Genomic DNA, 19,266 nt, shown 5'->3' with positions numbered 1-19,266 from the left:
TACCTGTCACTGTACTCACATTCTGTTAGTCAAAACTTAGCCACATAGCCACATCTAGTTGCAAAAGAGGCAGAAAAATGTTGAAACCTGGAGAGTGGTTAACTAACCAGAAAAGGGTGGCGACTGGGGGAGATCACAAGCGCTGCCACAGGCCCTGAGTTGATTAGTGGGAGAACATAGATTCGAACTCCATGACTTCAACGTGGGGTCTTTCTACCATTCTTTTCAACCATTTCTCATAGTTGACAGTCAGTAAATGTTTGTTGAATTGAGATAGATTGAGATAGTACATGTGAGCCTTTTGGTTATTTGAAATTATTTCTTCCTTCTCCCTTGCCGCCCTGATTACCTAAGTGGCTCTGTGCCCACCTATCAGTATTTTTTTATGATGTTAATTTGTAAAACGGAACGTGGATATTCATCTTCCTTCAGGAGAAATGTTATAATACAGTAATCCGCCAGTTCTTAGAGGTTCTGTGGAATCATATGAAGTGTGATAATGGGTGTTAATGATAGTAATTTTTTTAACAACCAAATGACCATCCCCTTTAAAGTGGGTGTTCTTAGGAGAATGCCATTGCTCAAAATATTTTTGATATTTTATGTTGGCTGATACAGCAGTAAACTCTCACCCCAATAATACTTCGTGACAACATCATCAAAATCACAGAGTCATGCATACAGTCATAAGCATTTAACCAATGTGTATGTGGGTCTCCTGGGGGTCGGCTGTTTAGACTGGGCCTGGCTGGCCAGCTCTGGGTCAGGTGTCTCTCACTCTCCTTATGAGATAACAGATTATCTTGAACATACTTCTCTCTGGCAGTAGCAGAAGCATAAAAGAACAAGTGGAGGTATGTGAGGCTTCTTGAGGCCTAGGCTAAGAATTGGCACAATCTGTTATTCAAAGCAAGTCCTGTGGCCGAACCCACAGTCCAGGGCCATGGGAAATACTCTACGCCTCACGTAAAAGGGAATGTAGTCACGTGGCTAAGGGTGTGAACACAGACTTGGTGAAGATTTGGGGCCAACAAAGCAACCTATCATGGCTCTGCCTTCACCAAGTTATTTTGAATATTTGCAGTGACGTTAAATCTTTATCTTTTAGGGGTAGATTTTATTTTATTCTTTTAGTAAAATAGCTCAATTTATGAATGAAATTAGACAGTCAGGCTAAATTTATCTTTGGGCAGAAAGGTGGCTATTTAGGCATGCGATATCATAATGAAACTTATGTCTAGAACTGGTTCAAGAATATGGCATTCGGTGGTAGAATAGTTAGAATTGATGTACAGCCTTCCAAGGTGATCAGCTGACTGAAGGAACAATACCCCTTTGTTTCTGAAATAATCTCACAATGAACAAACCTCACAGTTTATAGTCACATGTTCCCACTTTGTTTCAAAGTGGGAATGGGAATGAACAGAGGCTCATCTCTACTTCCTTTGACTAACCCTGAGCAAATATGCTTTCTGTGCAGATGCTCATCGCCAAGTCCCCTCTGGCGACCTTCACCACGTTCGTCTACACCATCGAGACGGAAGGCCTGGTTCTTCAAGGTAAGATGCTCAGATTAAGCCATTTCTTTAGGCTGGTTATGCTCAGTGCTGCCCATTGCGGGTGATAATTACTGTGCTCCTGATAGAAGCTCCTTCGGGACGGAATCAAAGGCCAAGATGAATTGACCAGTGATGTTTATCCTGATAAGATAAGAGAGACTGGCCATTGTGGCAAGAATTTGACAGAGGTTACGGAGAACTACAGAATCTCCTAACAGACAACACAAGAATGAGGGACAAATCGAGTAGGCTAGGAACTGCAACCAGCCCAGTCCTCTTCACAGATTCCGTGGGGTGAGGGACCAGGAGGTAGGTCTCTGACACCAGCGTGGAGGGCCCAGCCCTGCCTCAGAGCCTTCTCACTTAGCGGGTGGAAGAACGTCATGGCTTCATGAGCGCTACTTCCTCGGCCCCCTTCTGGTTACTCCATTTCCTCCCACTGTGCTCAAGTCCCGACTGGGGACCAGGCCTTGCAGACCTGCACTTTGTGACACGGGCCTCAGTTCCGGTTCGTGGTAGAGGCCCCCAAGGCCACAACCTAGAACTAATTCAACAAACGGGGAAAAGTGGATTGAGGGGCAGCATTCTCAGATGCTGGGTCCTCGGGTGGTTAGAAAAGGCATCCAATGGCAGGTCTGCAGAAAACAGTGAACAGGAGGGGGTAAATTCAAACCCCATTGAACTTAGTGCACAGGGTCAGATGTCCCAGACAGCTTTGTAGATTAAGAAGGGTCCCCACAGAAGCGCTCAGGATACACGTCTGTCCCCCGCTGTCAGGCAGGAGGCCCTACCCTAGGAGATGCGTAGGTGCCCATCTAGCCGGAACCACAGAGGAGCGTATTGTCATTTTTGTCCATGGGAGGAATATCTGCCCTTTAGGATTTTGTAAGCTGAGTATTTTTCCCAAGTCTGTGAAACAGGGTAAGTCCTTACAATATCCCCACGGAGACACATTGCATTGTAAAGATCTCGCAGGGCTTTTGTGGGGCAGGCTAGACGGTTCATGCTTCTGACTGAGGAACAGGCTGCAGCCTTCCTTTTCCTCTCCTTCTAAAACATCCACTTCTTAATGGACCCAGAAAGCAGCGTGTTTGTTTGGTGCAGCTGAGCTCCACAGCAGGGACTCGGGTCCAGGGAAATTTGGAGTAAGAACTACTGACCTTTGACTCTTAGCCTTTGACTTATGCTATCTAAGTTCCTTGGTAAATATTTTTTTTACAATTGCAAATATTGTTTTCTGACAAAGAAGCAGAGATTTTAAGACCAGATTAAGCAAAGCAAACAGCAGGCCCCTTTGTTACAGACTCTCTAAGGGTGTATAAGTAATAAGCAATCAGAAAGCTGGACTGGTGTTTACCCAGTGCACAGTGTGCCCTTTGGCTCTCCATTTTTAGAGCGTTCCTTAAAAGATTAGAAGTCTAGTAAATAGCAATTTTAGATGAAGATTTCAAGAAGTTCTATGGAAGATTACAAGATAATTTCACGAGGAAAAGGGCCAGTTCTGCCCAGATGGCTTGTAGGAGGGCCTTGATATGGTGCCTGTATCTTGATCACTCGGCATTTTGGTAGATAACATTTGAAAGCATGGTCTTATTTGGATAACTTTTGGATAATATTGGTGGGAACAAGATACATAGAATTGCCTCTCTGACTCTCATTGCTAAGATCATGATTTTGACAGGAAGGAGGAAATTGTTTAGGGAAAGTATTTAGAAACTGGAACTACAATGAATTGAAAAACTACAAAGAAAGACTATTAGACATCGTTGGAAAATGGGAGAAAGTGGATTACTAAAGGAGGCTGACCTGGAGCTGGGTGTCCAGGAAAGAGAAACATTCAGGAAAGTGTCTGATGATGCAAGAATCCCAACCAGTAAATAAAAATGTCTGGGAGATTTCAGAGCCTCACCTATTTGCTTTTGAAACTACACCTTCCTCTCTGAGGTTTTTGGAGGTGGCAGAACTCTCTGCCCCTGTCAGCAATGCCACTTAATGCAAACCTCTGGGCATTCCCTCCCCTCCGGCTATGTGCTCCCAAGACTTTGGGGAAACAAAAAGGAGCTCTGATCCTCAGAAAAATGGGGATCCCTCCTGTATTAGAGAGACCACCTTGGATTTCCATTCCAGCTCTGGTAGGTTCCTGAGAAAATCTCTAGCATCCTAGTTGTGTCGGCTTGAAAAAGACAATGTTGACCTTGATTCAGTGCTTTGCAAACTGTTTTGCAACCCATTGGTGGGTCGTGAAACAAAATTAAGGAATCATAACCAGCATTAAAAAAAAAAAGAAACAGAGAATGGAAAATAACATACACATATTCTATTTCATGAAATATTTCTTGTGTGATGGTATGTGTGTGTACATGCTTGATGAATTTATGTACAGAGGTTGCAGTGCAAAATGTTTTTCTTACTTGGATTGCAGACATCGGCCTGGGTGATCTCTAAAGGCCTTCCCACTTCACCTTTATCTGATTCTCCAAGGAGATGGTGTACTTATCATTCACTTAGCTCAGTAGAGTTCTACCCTTGAGATCTCCACAAACCAGAACATAAAAGCTTATTTTTGCCCCCAGTCTTACCAGATGACTGAGCTAAAAAACACCTGCACCATTCCCCAGGTTTAAAGCAAAGAAACCTTTGATCCCTGGCTGATAACCTTGGAAAGGTACCAGACATCAAGGCCAAGAAGCTTTTCTTGTGTGAGGGGTTGCTCTGGCACTATAGTCCTGAGGTGGCATGGAGGTTGGTACCTACAGCTCCGGGAAGGGGTATGCAAGCCATGTCTGAGGGGCATAGAGACAGAGAGGGGAAGGGCTGGAAGAGGGAGGGCAGCTCCTGTGGTACCAACTAAACAGGAAACTGCTAACCCAGCCACTGTGGCTCAGCATTCCGTCTTTGTAATGGAGCTAACCTGAAGTGGCAGTAAAGAAGAATCCAAACGGGCTACCCTGGTTTTTTGGGTGGGGAGCAGGGCTGTTAGTGAGTGTGGGAATGATCGCTGGGTGCCTTTCATCCCCTTAGCAAGACCCAAGATTCCTACCAGCCTGCTAACCAGGAGGTTTTTTTTTTTTTTAACATCTTTATTGGAGTATAATTGCTTTACAAGGGAGACGCAAGAGGGAAGAGGTATGGGAACCAGGAGGTTTTATACTACCTGAAGAGCTCCTGAGCTCGGGAGCAGAGGGAGGGAACAAAAGGTGAGGGCAACATTCGATTTACCGGCTCCACAGGCCATTCCCCTCCCCGGTTCTCAAGGATTAGGATGCTGAGAACAGCCGACAACTGGGGGCCTTACAGCCTTCCCGCCCCTTTGTTCACTGGGATGGGAGGGACAATAAAACGGCAGGCTGGAGAGACTGAGGGGCTTGGTATAGAGATTTCTCAGGCTGCTTTTTAAACACTTGAAGGAGCCGTCCATGCTATTGTTGTAGTAAAATAGAAAGCGGAACTATTCTCCTTTTGCAAGAAAAAAAAAAAGAAAAGGAAAAGAAAGAAAACCCACCCTCCAGCATCTTCAAGAGGCCGCCTGGCTCAGGCTATTACCATGGTAATACCGTGCTGTTTGCATCTTCTTTGTCTGTCCTCACACTGGTCCGGGATCCTGGCCTCTTCTGGTTGGGCCCCAGACCCTGGAAACACTTGGGCCCCAAAGGAGAGGGATCTCACAGCCCCCAACTTCCTGATGGTTCAGACGCTGAGAGGGGCCAGGTCCCAGCAGAGGGTTCAGCTACTTTGTGCAACTGAAGTGGGAATGGTGGAGGGGGTCGGGGAAGATCCCTTTAATCCATTTTTCCTTTTGTTCCCAGAGTTCACCATGAAATCCCGCTGTTCACTGAGTGGGAAAGCTTAGAGGCTTGACCAGCCCAGAGAGAGGCTAAGGGGTGCCGGGACCTAGTGGAGAGGGAAAAGCAGGACTTGGCTTTGGGAATTGGCTTGCATGGAGTGGGTCCACAGAACCACATGGCTGCAGAAGGGAAGGGGGCGTTTACAGTGAACTCCAGCTTGACCCACATCTGTTCTGGTCATGTCCTTTGCTTCCCCAGCAAGCCCCAAACGTTGTGCCACCCAGAACACAGCTGGGGTCCCTGGACCTCTTTGTCAAGGCCAGGAATAAAGATTCTGTACTTGAAAGCAGCCAGGCTGTTGCTGATGCTACAGGAAGCGAAGGGAAAACCCAGGACCTGGGTCTCCCGGAGCCATCCTGGCTTTCATGGGGCTCCAGGCAATAAAGGCCTGCTGACTTGGCGAAGAAGGAGATGCTCTAGGAGGGGTTGGCCAGGGAAAAGGCAGAGGTGAGCTCAGGGGGCCTCCTCCTCGTGCACTTTTCCCTTGCCCTACACTCTCCTTTTCCTTAGGAATCTAGGAAGCGTTTGAAAAACGAAAACCAAGTTGTTTTTTGTTGTTTTTAATTTAGTTATTTAGTTTGGGCTGTGTTGGGTCTTCGTTTCTGTGCGCGGGCTTTCTCTAGTTGTGGCGAGCGGCGGCCACTTTTCATCGCAGTGCGCGGGCCTCTCACTGTCGCGGCCTCTCCCGTTGCGGAGCACAGGCTCCAGACGCGCAGGCTCAGTAGTTGTGGCTCCTGGGCCTAGTTGCTCCACGGCATGTGGGATCTTCCCAGACCAGGGCTCAAACCTGTGTCCCCTGCACTGGCAGGCAGATTCTCAACCACTGCGCCACCAGGGAAGCCCAACCAAGTTGTTTTGAACAGGATAGAGGACAACGGCTTAGTTTCGCAACAGGACAGAATTATGTGCTTTTATATTGTTTAAAAAAAACTAAAGATCAGGTAAGACAGGTTGAATCTGGATTCTGGTGCTACTCTTATTAGTTTAGGTTTGAATGAGCAGCATAAACCTTGGGATGGGGCTGGGGAAGCTCAGGGGAGCCCAGAGCACCCTGAGATAGGTCCAGAGAAGTCTAGAAACAAAGCTAGTTTTCTGTTTTTCCAACCAGTCCCTGTACTCTAACCCACTATAGGGACTCGGAATAAACCAGAAAACAAAGAAACAATGAATTTTTTAAGAGCTGGAAAGCTATGTGCCTCATCTTTCTTGTAAAATCAAGAGTGGTTATTTGACCAGCTTTCGAAGCATGTTGGAAAGGCATTAATCTCCTCTGTTTGTTCCTTTGTCACAAAGTTGAGTTACATTCTTCCACCCCATTTTCTTAGTCACTGAGCCAACTGGATGATTCATTGAAAAATTCTTTTTCCCCAAATACCACGATCTGATTTCATCAGATTTCAGTTAGAATCAGTAACCCATCTAAATGTTTCTGCCCAGTGGACTCAAAGTGACCCAGAAGAATCTCAGTCTGTTTCCATCCAGGTATGGAGGTGTCTGCTTGGTAAATATCACCCACACACCTGGCACAGCCTGGCATGGATTGGGGAGCCTGGCAGAGAGCCCTGGGATTCAGTGGAGCAGAGTGAACTCGCTCGCACAGGTCACAGAGGAGAGGGCAGAGCAGGCCTGTCGTATTGTCCTGAGCTGCTTCTGCCTGCCCCTCCACGAGGTGCTTCCCAGGGCAGAGAGGCAGGGCTCCCATCTGCAGAGTCTCTCCTTCTCTTTCAACATTCACTTCACATCCTCTCCCTCCATGACATCGTCCCACACTGACCCTTTCTTTGGTCCTTTCTTTTCCTCTCACTGTTAGCCTCAAAGAGAGATTTTGTTTTCAATGTGGAAAACATATTTTAAATACTGAACATTACAGAAAATAATAAAGCAAACCCATGACTCTAACATCCAGAATTAACAAATGTTAATATTTTGTCTTTTTCTTTTCAGATTTTTTTTTAATCAAAGTATAGTTGATTTACAGTGTTAGTTTCAGGTGTACAGCAAAGTGATTCAGTTATTCATATATATTCTTTTTCAGATTCTTTTCCATTATAGGTTATTATAAGATATTGAGCATAGTTCCCTATACTATACAGTAGGTCCTTGTTGTTTATCTATTTTATATATAGCAGTGTGTATATGTTAATCCCAAACTCCTAATTTCAGATTTTTTTTTTTAATTACAGGGATAAAACCTTACAAAATTCAAAACTCCTTTGTTCCTATCCCAAGTCCATTCCTTCTCTCCCCTACACTCCTCCACAGAAGCAAAAGCTCTCCAGGGTTTGACGTATATCCTTCTCCCCATTCTGAAAAACTTTTCTACATATATGTGAATCCAAACATCAGATTTGTTTTGAGTGCGTCCTAAATTTTCATAAACAGTTTATTATACACATCATTCTACAGCTTGCTTTTTTCACTTAGCATTATGTTTTTGCAACATATCTGTGTTGATACACATAGATCATGTTCTTTCATTTTAACTGAGGTATCCATGTCCATTGTATGAATGTACCACATGTTATCCATTCCCCCACTGACAAAAATTTTGATTACTTGTTAACTTAATGAATCTTGTTGCCCATGTTTCTTGGTATGCAGGTGTGAGGGTTTCTCTAGGTATATATCAAAAAGTAGGACGGCTAGTCAGGGGATGCACATTTTTATCTTTACTATATATTTTCAAATTGTTCTCCAAAGAGGTTTACCAATTTATACTTCTTCTGGAGCTAGTGGACCAATTCCTATAATTATAAATTCACCGTCATGTTTCCATGGGCAATCTTCCTGTGTTTCTTTATGGCTGCCTCTTTTATCTCCGCCATTGGGGTGTGAGTTTCCATAGCTTCTAGAGGGGTCTTCTGCACAGTGCATGTGATTTATGCATATACTTACATGATTAACTGACAGAAATTATTCTACTCCTCCTAAAGTTAACGATATACACCTCCCAGAAAGGGATCTTTTCGTTCCATTCATCACCTTCATTTTCAGATGAGGGAACTGAGTTCCAGAAAGGTGAAGTGCCTCAGAATTGGGTTTGTAGCCGCTCCCAATACTCAGCCGGGGCTCCTAAGATTTTTATAAAATCAGAAATGAATTTGGGCCCCCTTGTCTCCCATCATGGCAGCCCCTGTGACAACTTATCTCTCAGGCTTCATGAGCCTCTGTTGGGATACCCTAGGCCCATCCTGAATCTTGGATCCCTAAATTCTAAGCTAAGATGGAACAGTCAAATTGATACAGTGATCCCTCGAGAAATTTCCTAAGTATAGCTGGGTTATAAATTTGGCTGGGTGGAACCACAACCTAGATTAACAGTGGTGTACAAGGTAGAGGTTGACTGCTTTCTCTCATAGCACTGTGGAGGAATGCAATCCAGAGCTGGTATGGCAGCTTGGCCCCACATGTTGGTCCAGGGGCCCCGGCTCTTAGCTTGCTGCTCCATCATACCTAGGATGTTGCCCTTGTTGTCATGGTCCAAAATAGCTCAGTATCATGTCCTGCATCCAGGTAGCAGGAGTTGTGTGGGGTAGAGATTTGATGGGAGGAAAGGTCAACCCCCTTCCTTTAAGGATATTAACCAGAAGTTACACACATTATTTCTGCCAATCTACTGATATATGGAAAGAAAGACTGGAAAATGTAGCTGTTAATCTCGGTGGCCATGTGCCCACCTAAATTTGGGGAGTTCTATTATCATGAGAGAGAAGAGGAGATGAATATTTAGTGACACATTTCTTTCAGAAGAGCCCAGTTGCAGAGATTAGGCCCCAGGGTACAACAGTACAGACCCTAGGGCGGGACTTGTTGCATAATGTTGAAATGCAGCATAAATATTGCAGTTTCTCAGAGTTATCTGGAAAGTGGGGTTCCAGCCTAGTACTCAGTTTGGCTCAAATAAAACTCTTTCCTGTTCTTAAAAAAAAGAAAAAATATTATATATTTAAAATGCTATCAGGACCTTCTTTGGTAGAGTCTAGAGCAGAGGAGTAGAGTATCACAGTCAGTAATGCCACCAAAGATCAGCACCCAGAAATCTTGTTCCCCCTCCCAAGACAGAATCTCTGACAAGCAGAAACTTAGTACGTGTTTTGCTATTGTGCCCTATTCAAGAAAGATACTTGAACAAGGGCTACTAGTGCTTATAGCACAAGGCAGGGTATAAATTTGGTTCCAGAGTCAGAGACTAAACACATTTTTTTTCCAAAACGTTTTCTCCTGTCTCCACTTAAAAAAACAAAAAAAAGCAAAAAACAAACAAACAAAAGCCATGGAATAAAATGTCACTTGGAAAAGAGAACAACTTTATTCCAAGGCCTGGACTGTAGTTAGACTAGATCCACGCTCCTCTTTTAGAACCGGGAAGCCATTTGGCTATCTTTAACAATTAACAGTTTGCATTTGTGAAAATGCCCAGGTAATAATATCAAAAGAAGTTAAATCAATTCAGGTTGTTGATTTTCTTTGAAGACCTCTTCCAAAAGGACTTGGAGTTCTTTCTGGAATATGACTTAAGCTCCATTTCAGTGAGTTCAGTTAAGCAGGTATTTCTCAAGCATCTATCCTTTGTAAACCATGGTGCTCTGACGAGATAGGCTGAAAAAAAAAAAGGTCCCTTGTTTTTAGTAGCTCACAATCTAGTTAGCTCAAAAACAAAATATGCAATCAAAAGCAAACTGCCACACCTATTATCAAGGTTCAAACAATGGGATTTGAAAGGATAGAGGAAATAGACTCATTCCATCTAGGATGACTGAGGAAGGTTCCTGAGAGGACATGGTACTTGAACTGGATGTCAGCTCCTGAATACCGACGAAAATGGCATTCCATTGTCCCTTGACAGAAGCCAGTTTCTTTTGCTGTTTGAGGATAGATTTGGGCGCGCTGTGGAATGCTGATTAGCGCCATGTGACTAATGTTGAATCATGCTGACTAATGTGTTCTAAATGGATTGATTCAACAATAAAGGGAACATTGAGAGTCAAGAGTTCAGATCCTGAAGTTTATCGTGTGATGAAGTGTAAATCACTTAGCCTCGGTACTTCATTTTTTTGTCAATTAAAATGTGCTCATGATGAGAAGCCAACAAATCACCTTGACTAGAAAGTGGTTTACAAATCTCAAGGATAACAGAAACGCTTAACAACAATTCCCAGGACAGGCTTATGCAACCTTGGGTTATTCACAGTCCGTACAGAATCAGAAGATCCGTCACATGCTACTCCGTAGCCATGAGAAACTTCAGTTTCCTCACACATGCCACGAGCACTGACAAATAGTGCACTGCGCTCACAAAAACCGACAAATAGAGGAGCTTCTGAAAAATCTTCCTATCTACCTACTGGGGCGTCTGTGTTTTTCGACCACAAATGTTGCCAGAGGACTAAAAGCTTGCGTTGCACACACAGCTTTTTCTCTCTTTTGACATCTCCCCAGCTAGACTGCTTGAGAACCTGGCCTTCCGTGTCCAGATGTTTACTGAATTCTGAAGGCCCCCCCAAAGGGCCCAAGTTCTTTTGTTGCTCTCCAAATCACTTCCCACAGAGACTGACCAATGTCCTGAAGGAGCCCTTCAATAGGGAGGATAAATGGAGGCAGATGAAGACATGACCCCCTGGGCTCACCCACGTCCACGCTAACAAAGGGTCTGAGGCACAACCTTGTAAGGAGCATTTTGGTCAGCAGAATCCCCTCGAGAGGCCACGTCCCCCCACAGGGCTGCTTTCAATGGCTCCCATCGTAGTGGAAGCCCCGAGCATTTGTTAAGGGCTGGGGTGTGCTAGGTGTGGCACAAAACATCTAAATCATGCCCCCCACCCCTGGTCTTTGTGAGGGCTTCCTGGCTACAGATGGCAGCTGGCTTTCTCAGGGGAAACCTGGGGGGGTGGTAGAGGAAGCTGAAGAGGGGCTCCCGCTTCTCTAGGTGACCTCTTCCCACCCAGCCCAGGAAGGCTCCCCTTTTGTCTGTAGCTATCAGCAGTCAAGCCAGGGCTGTGGGGCCTTAACCCACACCTGTGCTGAGTTTCTGGGTGTCTCAGGTTTGCAAAGCCATTGGCTCCCTGGGTAATAGACAGGTATGTGTGTAAGAGGGCTGCCGTGGGAAGGAGAGGTTTATTTAGACTGCTAGTGAGAAGTTAGTGCATTTCATGACAGCAACGGTTTTTCAAACATTCTTTCTCTCCCTCTCTTTTTTTTTTTTTTTTTCCTTTAGACCAACAGAGGCCATAGGGACACTATGACCTTTGTCTAGAGCTGATGGGGGCGTGATTTGTGAAATGAAACAGGACCGGGCTGCTTGGAAGAAGGAAACGGAAGCCAACATAATGGGGATTAATTAGTTGATTGCTGTTGAGATGGTAACAGATTTGCACCCCCCCTCCTTACCATTGAGCCAGCCATCTCAGACCTAACAGGGAAGGTGAAGATGAAGAGGCCTTTGTTCGGGTCTCTAGATGCTTGGAGCTGTAGGCTTTGCCGCCATGGGATGGCAACAGCCATAATAATAATAATTTGCACTTATATAGCACCTTTCAACCAGGCACCTCAAAGCGGTTTAACCACATTAATTAATGAAAGCCCACAATCCCCCTGCGGAGAGGAAGAGGATGACTAACAGGATTTGTAATTACAGGAGGGAACATTTCCGAATAAAGTATATTGTCCACTAAACAAAAAGAGTAGGTGTAAAGGAATTGGGGTCTCCAAAGAGTAACTGATTGAGAAGTGAAACCATGGAAAGATGGGGGAGGCTGGGGGCGGGCATGGGCATGAGGGTCTGCTCTTTTGTCAGAGGGAGGTCGATGGGCTCAGAATTCACTGACAGGTTCGGATCCAACTGAGAAGCGGGACATGTATGGTATTAGTGGCATTTGGAAGGTCATTAGTGGTACACCTATTGTGGTGTAAATTCAAGTTTCACTGGTACATTGTGTAGAGCCCTGCAGAACAAAGAGTGAGATTCCTGCAGTATTTAATAAAGGATGAAATGATTTCTTTAGATCCAAAGCCCAAGCCTGGGCCAGTCAATTAGCAAATAAATCAACTGGTGACCCATAGGATAATTTAGTCGTTCCTAGCAGAACACCCAGCCTACCCCTCCTTCTTCCATGAGGTTTCCAACCAAAGCTTCAAGGCTGTGGGCTTTAGCCCCTTCAAAGCCAGGCATCAGAGCTTCCCAGCCTTTGGCCCTGGGACCTCTTTTACCCAAATTGTTGGTGACACTCAAGCTGCCCTCTGTAGAGTCACTTTGTATCTGCTCCCCTTCAGAGGTTTTTAAATGCCTTGGATGCTAGAATCAAGTCTTGTCCTATCTCATGTCTGCTACCAATGCCCAACAGAGTGCTGTGCACAAAGTAAGTACCCAATCGGTGAAGAATGGTTGGATGACAAAATCCTTTAACAACTCAGTGTTTGTTGACTACATACCAAATGCTAAGGCAAAGATCAAAAAATAGGCTATGTGTATTACAAGGAATGGAAAAGACTCGTGTACTCCTAACTATACTATAAAGCAGAATAAAATAAAGTTAACATTATAGATGTACGCCCAAGCCACAGGCTGCAAGGGCCAAAGGAGGAACGTTTTATCCAGCTGGAGTGAATCAAGGAAGATATTCCTGGAGAGCAAACAAGGCGCTGGGCATTGGAGGGCGAGAAAGATTTTGATGGACCTGGAAGAGGTGGAGGATACAGAGTTTCCAGACTGTGGTCATTTGTCTCGCTGAGTGAGGTGCCTTTGGAGAGCTTGTGGTCTTCAATAGAACATTTGTGAAAACCAAGCTGAGTTTTTGTAGCTGATTCAATGTACATTTCCTGTGAATTCTTGAATATGAATTGGCTATTTTCAAACAGCCAGGGACTATTATGAAAGTTGAGAAAGATATTTTGTTCTCTGTAACTATTAGTTCAGTCTCTCTGCACTTTCACTGTCCACCAAGAAAGAAAAGCTAAGCAGTTCACACATGAAAGTGGGCACTCAGGAGTGTCTGAGAAAGGTACGAGGAAAATATATCTTGGTCCCAGATGTCAAAGATTAAATGGCTTCCTACTTGAGGCCTTTTTTTTTTTTTTTTTTCTGACCCCAGGAAACAGTAAGACAGTGCTCTACCCCCCAGTGATTGACAGACAAATCAGTCCCTGTGCTCCCCTACTCCAAGGTGTTTCACCACGAACCATGCTGCCAGGACAGGACCAGCACTGTCTTTGCATTGTGCCAATACTCAGTGCTGCTGTGTGTCTCACACACACTGTATGTGCATCTGCTTATCTGATCCTCCCCACAGTTTCACAAGGTAGGACTTCATATCATTCCTCCTTTGCAGATGAGGAAGGAGGCAAGAAAAGTTCAGTCTCTTGCTAGAAAGTGATGGAATGTGCATTTGAACCCAGGTAATCTTGCTCCTTCCTCTCCCCACTCACCCCTGTAGTATTTCTGTTCGTATCTATTACAACCTTTCTTAGTCATCCTCACTAAAGTACTCAGCACAATACTGTACACACAATAGAAATTCAGTGAATATTTTCCAAATAAAAGAATCATCAGAGCAATACTGGTGGTTGGATCTTCCAATGGGAGAAGTGACTGAAGAGAATATGGTAGAGGTTCCATCACTGTCTCCTTCTCTTTTCACCATTATTAAAAATGAGGAGACATGCATAGGAAAGGTGCCCCCAGGGAATAGTCACATGGAAGAAGACACAGGTGGCATTCATGAGCTGAAAATCTGCCAAACTGGTACCACCCACAGAACGCTGGTGAGGCATCTTGAGTTGTTAATTACTTTTATTGAACTTGGATGCGATGAAGTAATTTCTTGGTGTGTGTGTACATATACACATATAACGCAAAGTCCAACTTTTGTCTCCCTGATTGTACTAGCATCCTAGCTACTCTGTTGATGTGCTGCAGTCCTGGTGAAGATTCAGAAGTGTGTGGTCCCTATCAGCCCACGGGATGAACACTTCTGGGTTAACCCAGAATTGCCTAACTCTATGCCTAGTGACTTTTAGTTGTATGTTGTGAGCAAAGTTACTGTTCAGAGACGGGATTGTAGAAGCTTGTCCTGCAAAACCAGGATTGCCAAATGAGAATTTTGGAGTTGGGTGATGAGGATTAGGTAATGGAGGGGAGGGGAATGAAGGCAAGAGGAAGTGCAAAATATCAGATTCTGTCCTAAAAATCGTGGTCTTAGAACCACTTGGGAGGGTCATTTTTTCCCCAAGCTTTGGTTTTAATATCATCACCATCGCTTTTGTCCTACAGCTATGAAAGGACCTTCTTTATTCCACTACAGAATTCACCAGAGGCTACTTCTACTCAAATGAAGGGAGCAGTCCATCACGCTTCTCAGATGAATATCCTAAGTGCGAGAGAAAGCACATTGCCTACTTCTCTGAATTTCTATGAGGGTGGGGTTCAGATGCAGCACAGGTGCTCCAGAACTCCAAACAGAACTGGGAGGAGAGATGACCAATAAATAGCGGGCATAAGTCAGGACAGACTTGGTTTTGCTGCTTAAACAAACAAGCCCATGAAATCTCAGTGACTTAAAACCAGGCCTGTGCATGTCTGAGAGACCCTCCCGGGAGGCTGTCCTCCATGTGATGATTCAGTAGTTCGTTTCAGTATCAACATGCACTTCACCCTTGCCATTAGGAGGGGAAGAATGAGAAGGGGGTTGAGCACTGGCGATTAAGGGCCTCCTCTAAGAAACGACACACATCACCTCTCTCATGACCAAGCAGTCATGTCGTCCTTGGAGTTGGGAACCTCGTCTGTATTTGGAATGGAAGGAGAACCGTAGATTGGCAAACACTTGTAATGTCTGCTGCATACTGTAGACCCAGGGAGCTGGCAAATGTCTCCTTCTTTCACATCCACCCCCTGTGCCTTTCCCTTGGATTACTGGGCATCTATCAAAGACTTACAGGGTAGTGTTGAGAGTTGAAGACCAAATCGTTTTGCAGCCCATTTTAGTCCACAGGTGACCTTTTTGAAAAAGAGGAGTAGCCAGGGAAAACCAATTAACTCTGGGTACTTTTCCCTTGAAGCTATCAGATACTAATCACTCTGGGAAAAGATAATGGGGTTAAAGGGAGCCATGGCCCGATTTCAATAATACGTCTAAGATAGAACAGCTCACTTTGAGTTGCCCAGGACCATCATGCTTTGTGTGAAAAGGCTTCTGGAAACATGCCCTTCTGCTTCCATTCCCTCCCTTGTTACCGGACATGATTCAAATTCCCTCTAATCCCTGCGACTTTTCCAGAAAGCAGATTTCCCAGCAGCAGAAAGAGAAGAAAAAGAAAAACTTTCCCTTATTATTCTTCCAATAATGAATTCCTGCTCTGAGTGGGCTGCTTCCATGTGTTTTCAGTCAAGTGCTGATGGCAGCCTTGCTGGGGGACATTTCCAAGAGGCTGTGGACATAATGGATGAGGTCTCGTATTGACAAGAGCTGCTCTCAGTTTTCCTTCCAGTTTAGCCCTCCTGAGCCCTGAAATCCGAGATGAGAAATGATTCACGAGATCTCGCTGGTGAACCAACATGGCTGCCACACCTCTCTGCTCCTTTTAACTTGGTAAAAACTCATGGTTTTAAAGCTTCCCTCAGAGAGATTTGTAGACCTGAATCTTAGTAACTTAGAAAGGACTTCCCTTTCTTAGACCAAACTAGTTCTTTGTAGACGCCAAGATCTCCTTTCTTTAGGACTGAAACATAGTCTTGACCTGCCTTGACATCAGAATAACAAAGGGAAAAATTAGGTCACACCATTTCCTGCCTAAAATCTAATCTCAAGTACACAAGATGCTTCCAAATAAACAGTGGTGGTAGGTCATGTTTGCTAAGGGAACCAGCCTACTCATTTTCCCCAAAGAAAATGTCTTCAGATAATAATTCGACTTTAACTTACCTACACAGGACTTGTGCAAACTGTTACAGTTGGGTCTTTCCATTGAGAAAAATCTCAGTTACCTTAGGTAAAAGGGGACAGGTGTTGTTAAGGATACGGGTGGTCTGGAATTGGAGAGCCTTGAGGAGCAAAGGCAACCCTAGGGATTCGTTTCCTTAGAGACACTGCTTCTCTCTGCATATCTGTCCAAGGCAACTCTCTCTCCCAGCAGACATGCCCTACATACTATAGTTCTGCTTATTCAAAACTTGAGCCGGCGTGTGGCTCGTCCTGGTCTCTTGAGCTCCTCTCTCTCCACCTCAGCCTTTCAACTCCAAGCCCATTGGATTTTTTCCTTGGTATTTCCTAGTTAGAATTCCTAAGAGAGAATATGATTGGCATAGGCTCATCTTATTGTTTTGTCTCAGTTAACGTCATTGGTCACTAGCCAGCCAGTCCGCTGTGGGCTGAAGGAGGGGCCGAAAGCATGGCTGCCTAAGCAGCAGCAGATGTGGGCAAGGCAGCTTCCATTAGAGGGGCCCGTGAGGGGGCGAGATGGATGATGAACTGGAGTGTGCTCTTTGTACCCTTAACTGGACTGCTACACAGATACTCATTCACTCTCTTGCTTCTACCTCCCCTTCTCATCACTATAGACCTGATCTCCCCTGTTGCAGCCTGGTCCCCCATTATTGCTCATCCCTCAACCCCTGACTCCAGTATCCTACTTCTCGTCCTGTTAAAGTACGCCATCACAGGGACTTCCCTGGTGGTGCAGTTGGCTGGGGCTCCATGCTTCCAGTGCAGGGGGCCAGGGTTCGATCTCTGGTTGGGGAGCTGGATCCCACACGCATGCCCCGCCTGGGAGTTTGTGTGCCACAACTAAGGAGCTGGTGAGCCACAACTAAGGCCTGCGAGCTGCAACTAAGGAGCCTGCTGGCTGCAGCTGAGGAGCACACATGCTGCAGCTGGGGAGCCCGCGAGCCACAGCTCAGGAGCACGCCTGCTGCAACTGAGACGCGGCGCAACCAAATTAATTAATTAATTAAAAAATAAAAATGTACCCAGTCACGGAGGTGTATGACTAGTGAGTGGTAAGGAAGAGGTCTTAACATGTATTTGAGAATAGAAGGAAGACTGGGGAAGGTGTGATATGGAAGGAGAAATGGAAATAAAACCCTTTCTTAGCTAAAGAAAATCTCATTCCCACCAGGACCAAGTCCCTTTGCTCTTTCTCCCAATCTTTGCAGCAATTTCCCTCTCCCCAAAACCAGACATCAGCAGAAGCAAGGGAAAGTTCCGCTGAGGAACCCTGACCTAGCAGAGAGGGAACGTATTCTGGCTCTGCTAATCCCCCAGACCTTTTCCTGACCCCTGTGGGGATCCCTAGTCCCCATCTCAGACCTTGCCTTTCCCCGGCCCCCATCCTCAGGCCTCAGGGAGCCCTGGTCCCAGACCCTTGAATAATAAGTGCCAAACAATTTACCTTCAAAGTAAGGTTTTGAACACAAGTGAAGGACTCTGTTTAGATAAGGTCTTTGCCAGTAGTGTCCTCCCAAGATGCACAAAGCCCTTCACTGGCAGTTTTCACAAATCTTCGTGATGCTTTTGGAGGACTGGTCACGTGTGGTGTTGCCCTATTACAACTGAGTCAGAGAAATTGTGCTTTGTCTAAATTCACACATCAACCAGAGAACTAGGAGGAGAATTGAATTGTGATACTGAGTTTTGCCTTTTATTCATCAAAGACCATTGCCTGTATACCTCATCAGATGGTGGTAAAAACCCAACCCAATCCATCTACATTCAAATTTCAGTATTTCCATATTCCTCTCAGTGGACATGAGGCTAGAAATCATTAAAGGGAAATCGAAACAACCCTGTATTTTCCTGCTCTCTCCTGAGCTCTGAGTGTGTCACTGTTGATTAAATCATTGGTCAAACCTTGTCCTATGACTGACACTTTTATCTACTGACTAAAATTACAGAGTTTCCCTAGGAACCTAAGATGGCAGAGAAGGTGGTTCCAATGGTGCTTCTAAACCTGCTGCTGTGGGATTCTAGAGCCAGTTCCTCTGGATCACTTCCAGATCTCTGCTCATTTCATTTACAGTCTGGGGTTGAAGTCAGTTGCCATTGGCTGTCCCCTGGGAGCTGAGAACCAATCTGGGGTTTGTCCAACCTCTCTCTCCAGCACAACCATCCCCCTTCCACAGTCATTACCACTCTAACAGCTTGAAAGTTGATGCAAAGATGGAGCAGAAGCCAGTTTGGCTTTCTCCCAGTTCTCTAGGCCCCTCTGGGGTTAATCAGCAACCACCTATCTTTGTGTTAATAACATAAGCCTCTCTAACTAGAACACCTGGAGGAAACCCATAGGAAGGCTTAAGATGAAGCCAATTCTGCAGTAATTATTCTGACAATCAGTCTGTTTAACCTGAACTCAGACTCTCCAGACAAAAACAGCTTGCTAAATCCAAGCACCTAACTGGATGGAGCAGTAACTCTTAATGTTCCTTAAGCCAACTTGAGTTTTGCTAATATTTTTCATGCCCGCGTCTCAGCTCCAAAGGCTCCTTATGCTGTGAATGTCAGGCAACATCTCCCCCATTTCAGGTTTAGCAAAATGTCCTGAGTGCATCCCACGGGTAGAATTCTTTAGTGGCATCTTCCCAGCCCTTTTCCTACCCTCCCAGCCCATCTGTTGGTGGGGTTCACACCCCTGGAGAAATAATAGGCCTTCTTAACTGGGATTGCTGGCTACTTCTCTTAGTAACTAATCCAGATGCCCTTAGGTGTTAGGTGATTACCTGTGCCAAGGAAACGGGCCAGGGGCTGGGGAGGTGGAAAGGGTGGGCAGGGGACACATGGAAAACAATCCCCTGCTGTATGCATCTGCTAAAGCTGCCATAACAGAATACCATAGAAGAGCTTAAACAACAGAAATTTATTTTCTCCCAGTTCTGG

General features: G+C 45.1%; 1 protein-coding gene across 2 annotated transcripts in view; it reads left to right on the top strand.

The window, feature by feature from the left end:
* Window positions 1–19,266, top strand: part of RAD51B (RAD51 paralog B) — a gene marked incomplete at its 3' end in the record, with an annotated part of 683,831 nt that overhangs the window by 596,008 nt on the left and 68,557 nt on the right. The window contains exons 9-10 of one of the 2 annotated variants that reach the window (XM_082649494.1): window positions 1,481–1,559; window positions 11,619–12,037. In XM_082649494.1, the coding sequence (XP_082505620.1) occupies window positions 1,481–1,559; window positions 11,619–11,635 (96 nt within the window). Of the gene's footprint in view, window positions 1–1,480; window positions 1,560–11,618; window positions 12,038–19,266 lie in introns of those variants that run through there. The other variant, XM_082649495.1, reaches the window with a different exon arrangement.

The sequence above is a fragment of the Grampus griseus genome, assembly GCF_964374135.1.
Source record: "Grampus griseus genome assembly, chromosome: 2".
Classification (NCBI taxonomy): Eukaryota; Metazoa; Chordata; class Mammalia; order Artiodactyla; family Delphinidae; genus Grampus; species Grampus griseus.
This window is presented reverse-complemented; position numbering and strand designations above follow the sequence as displayed.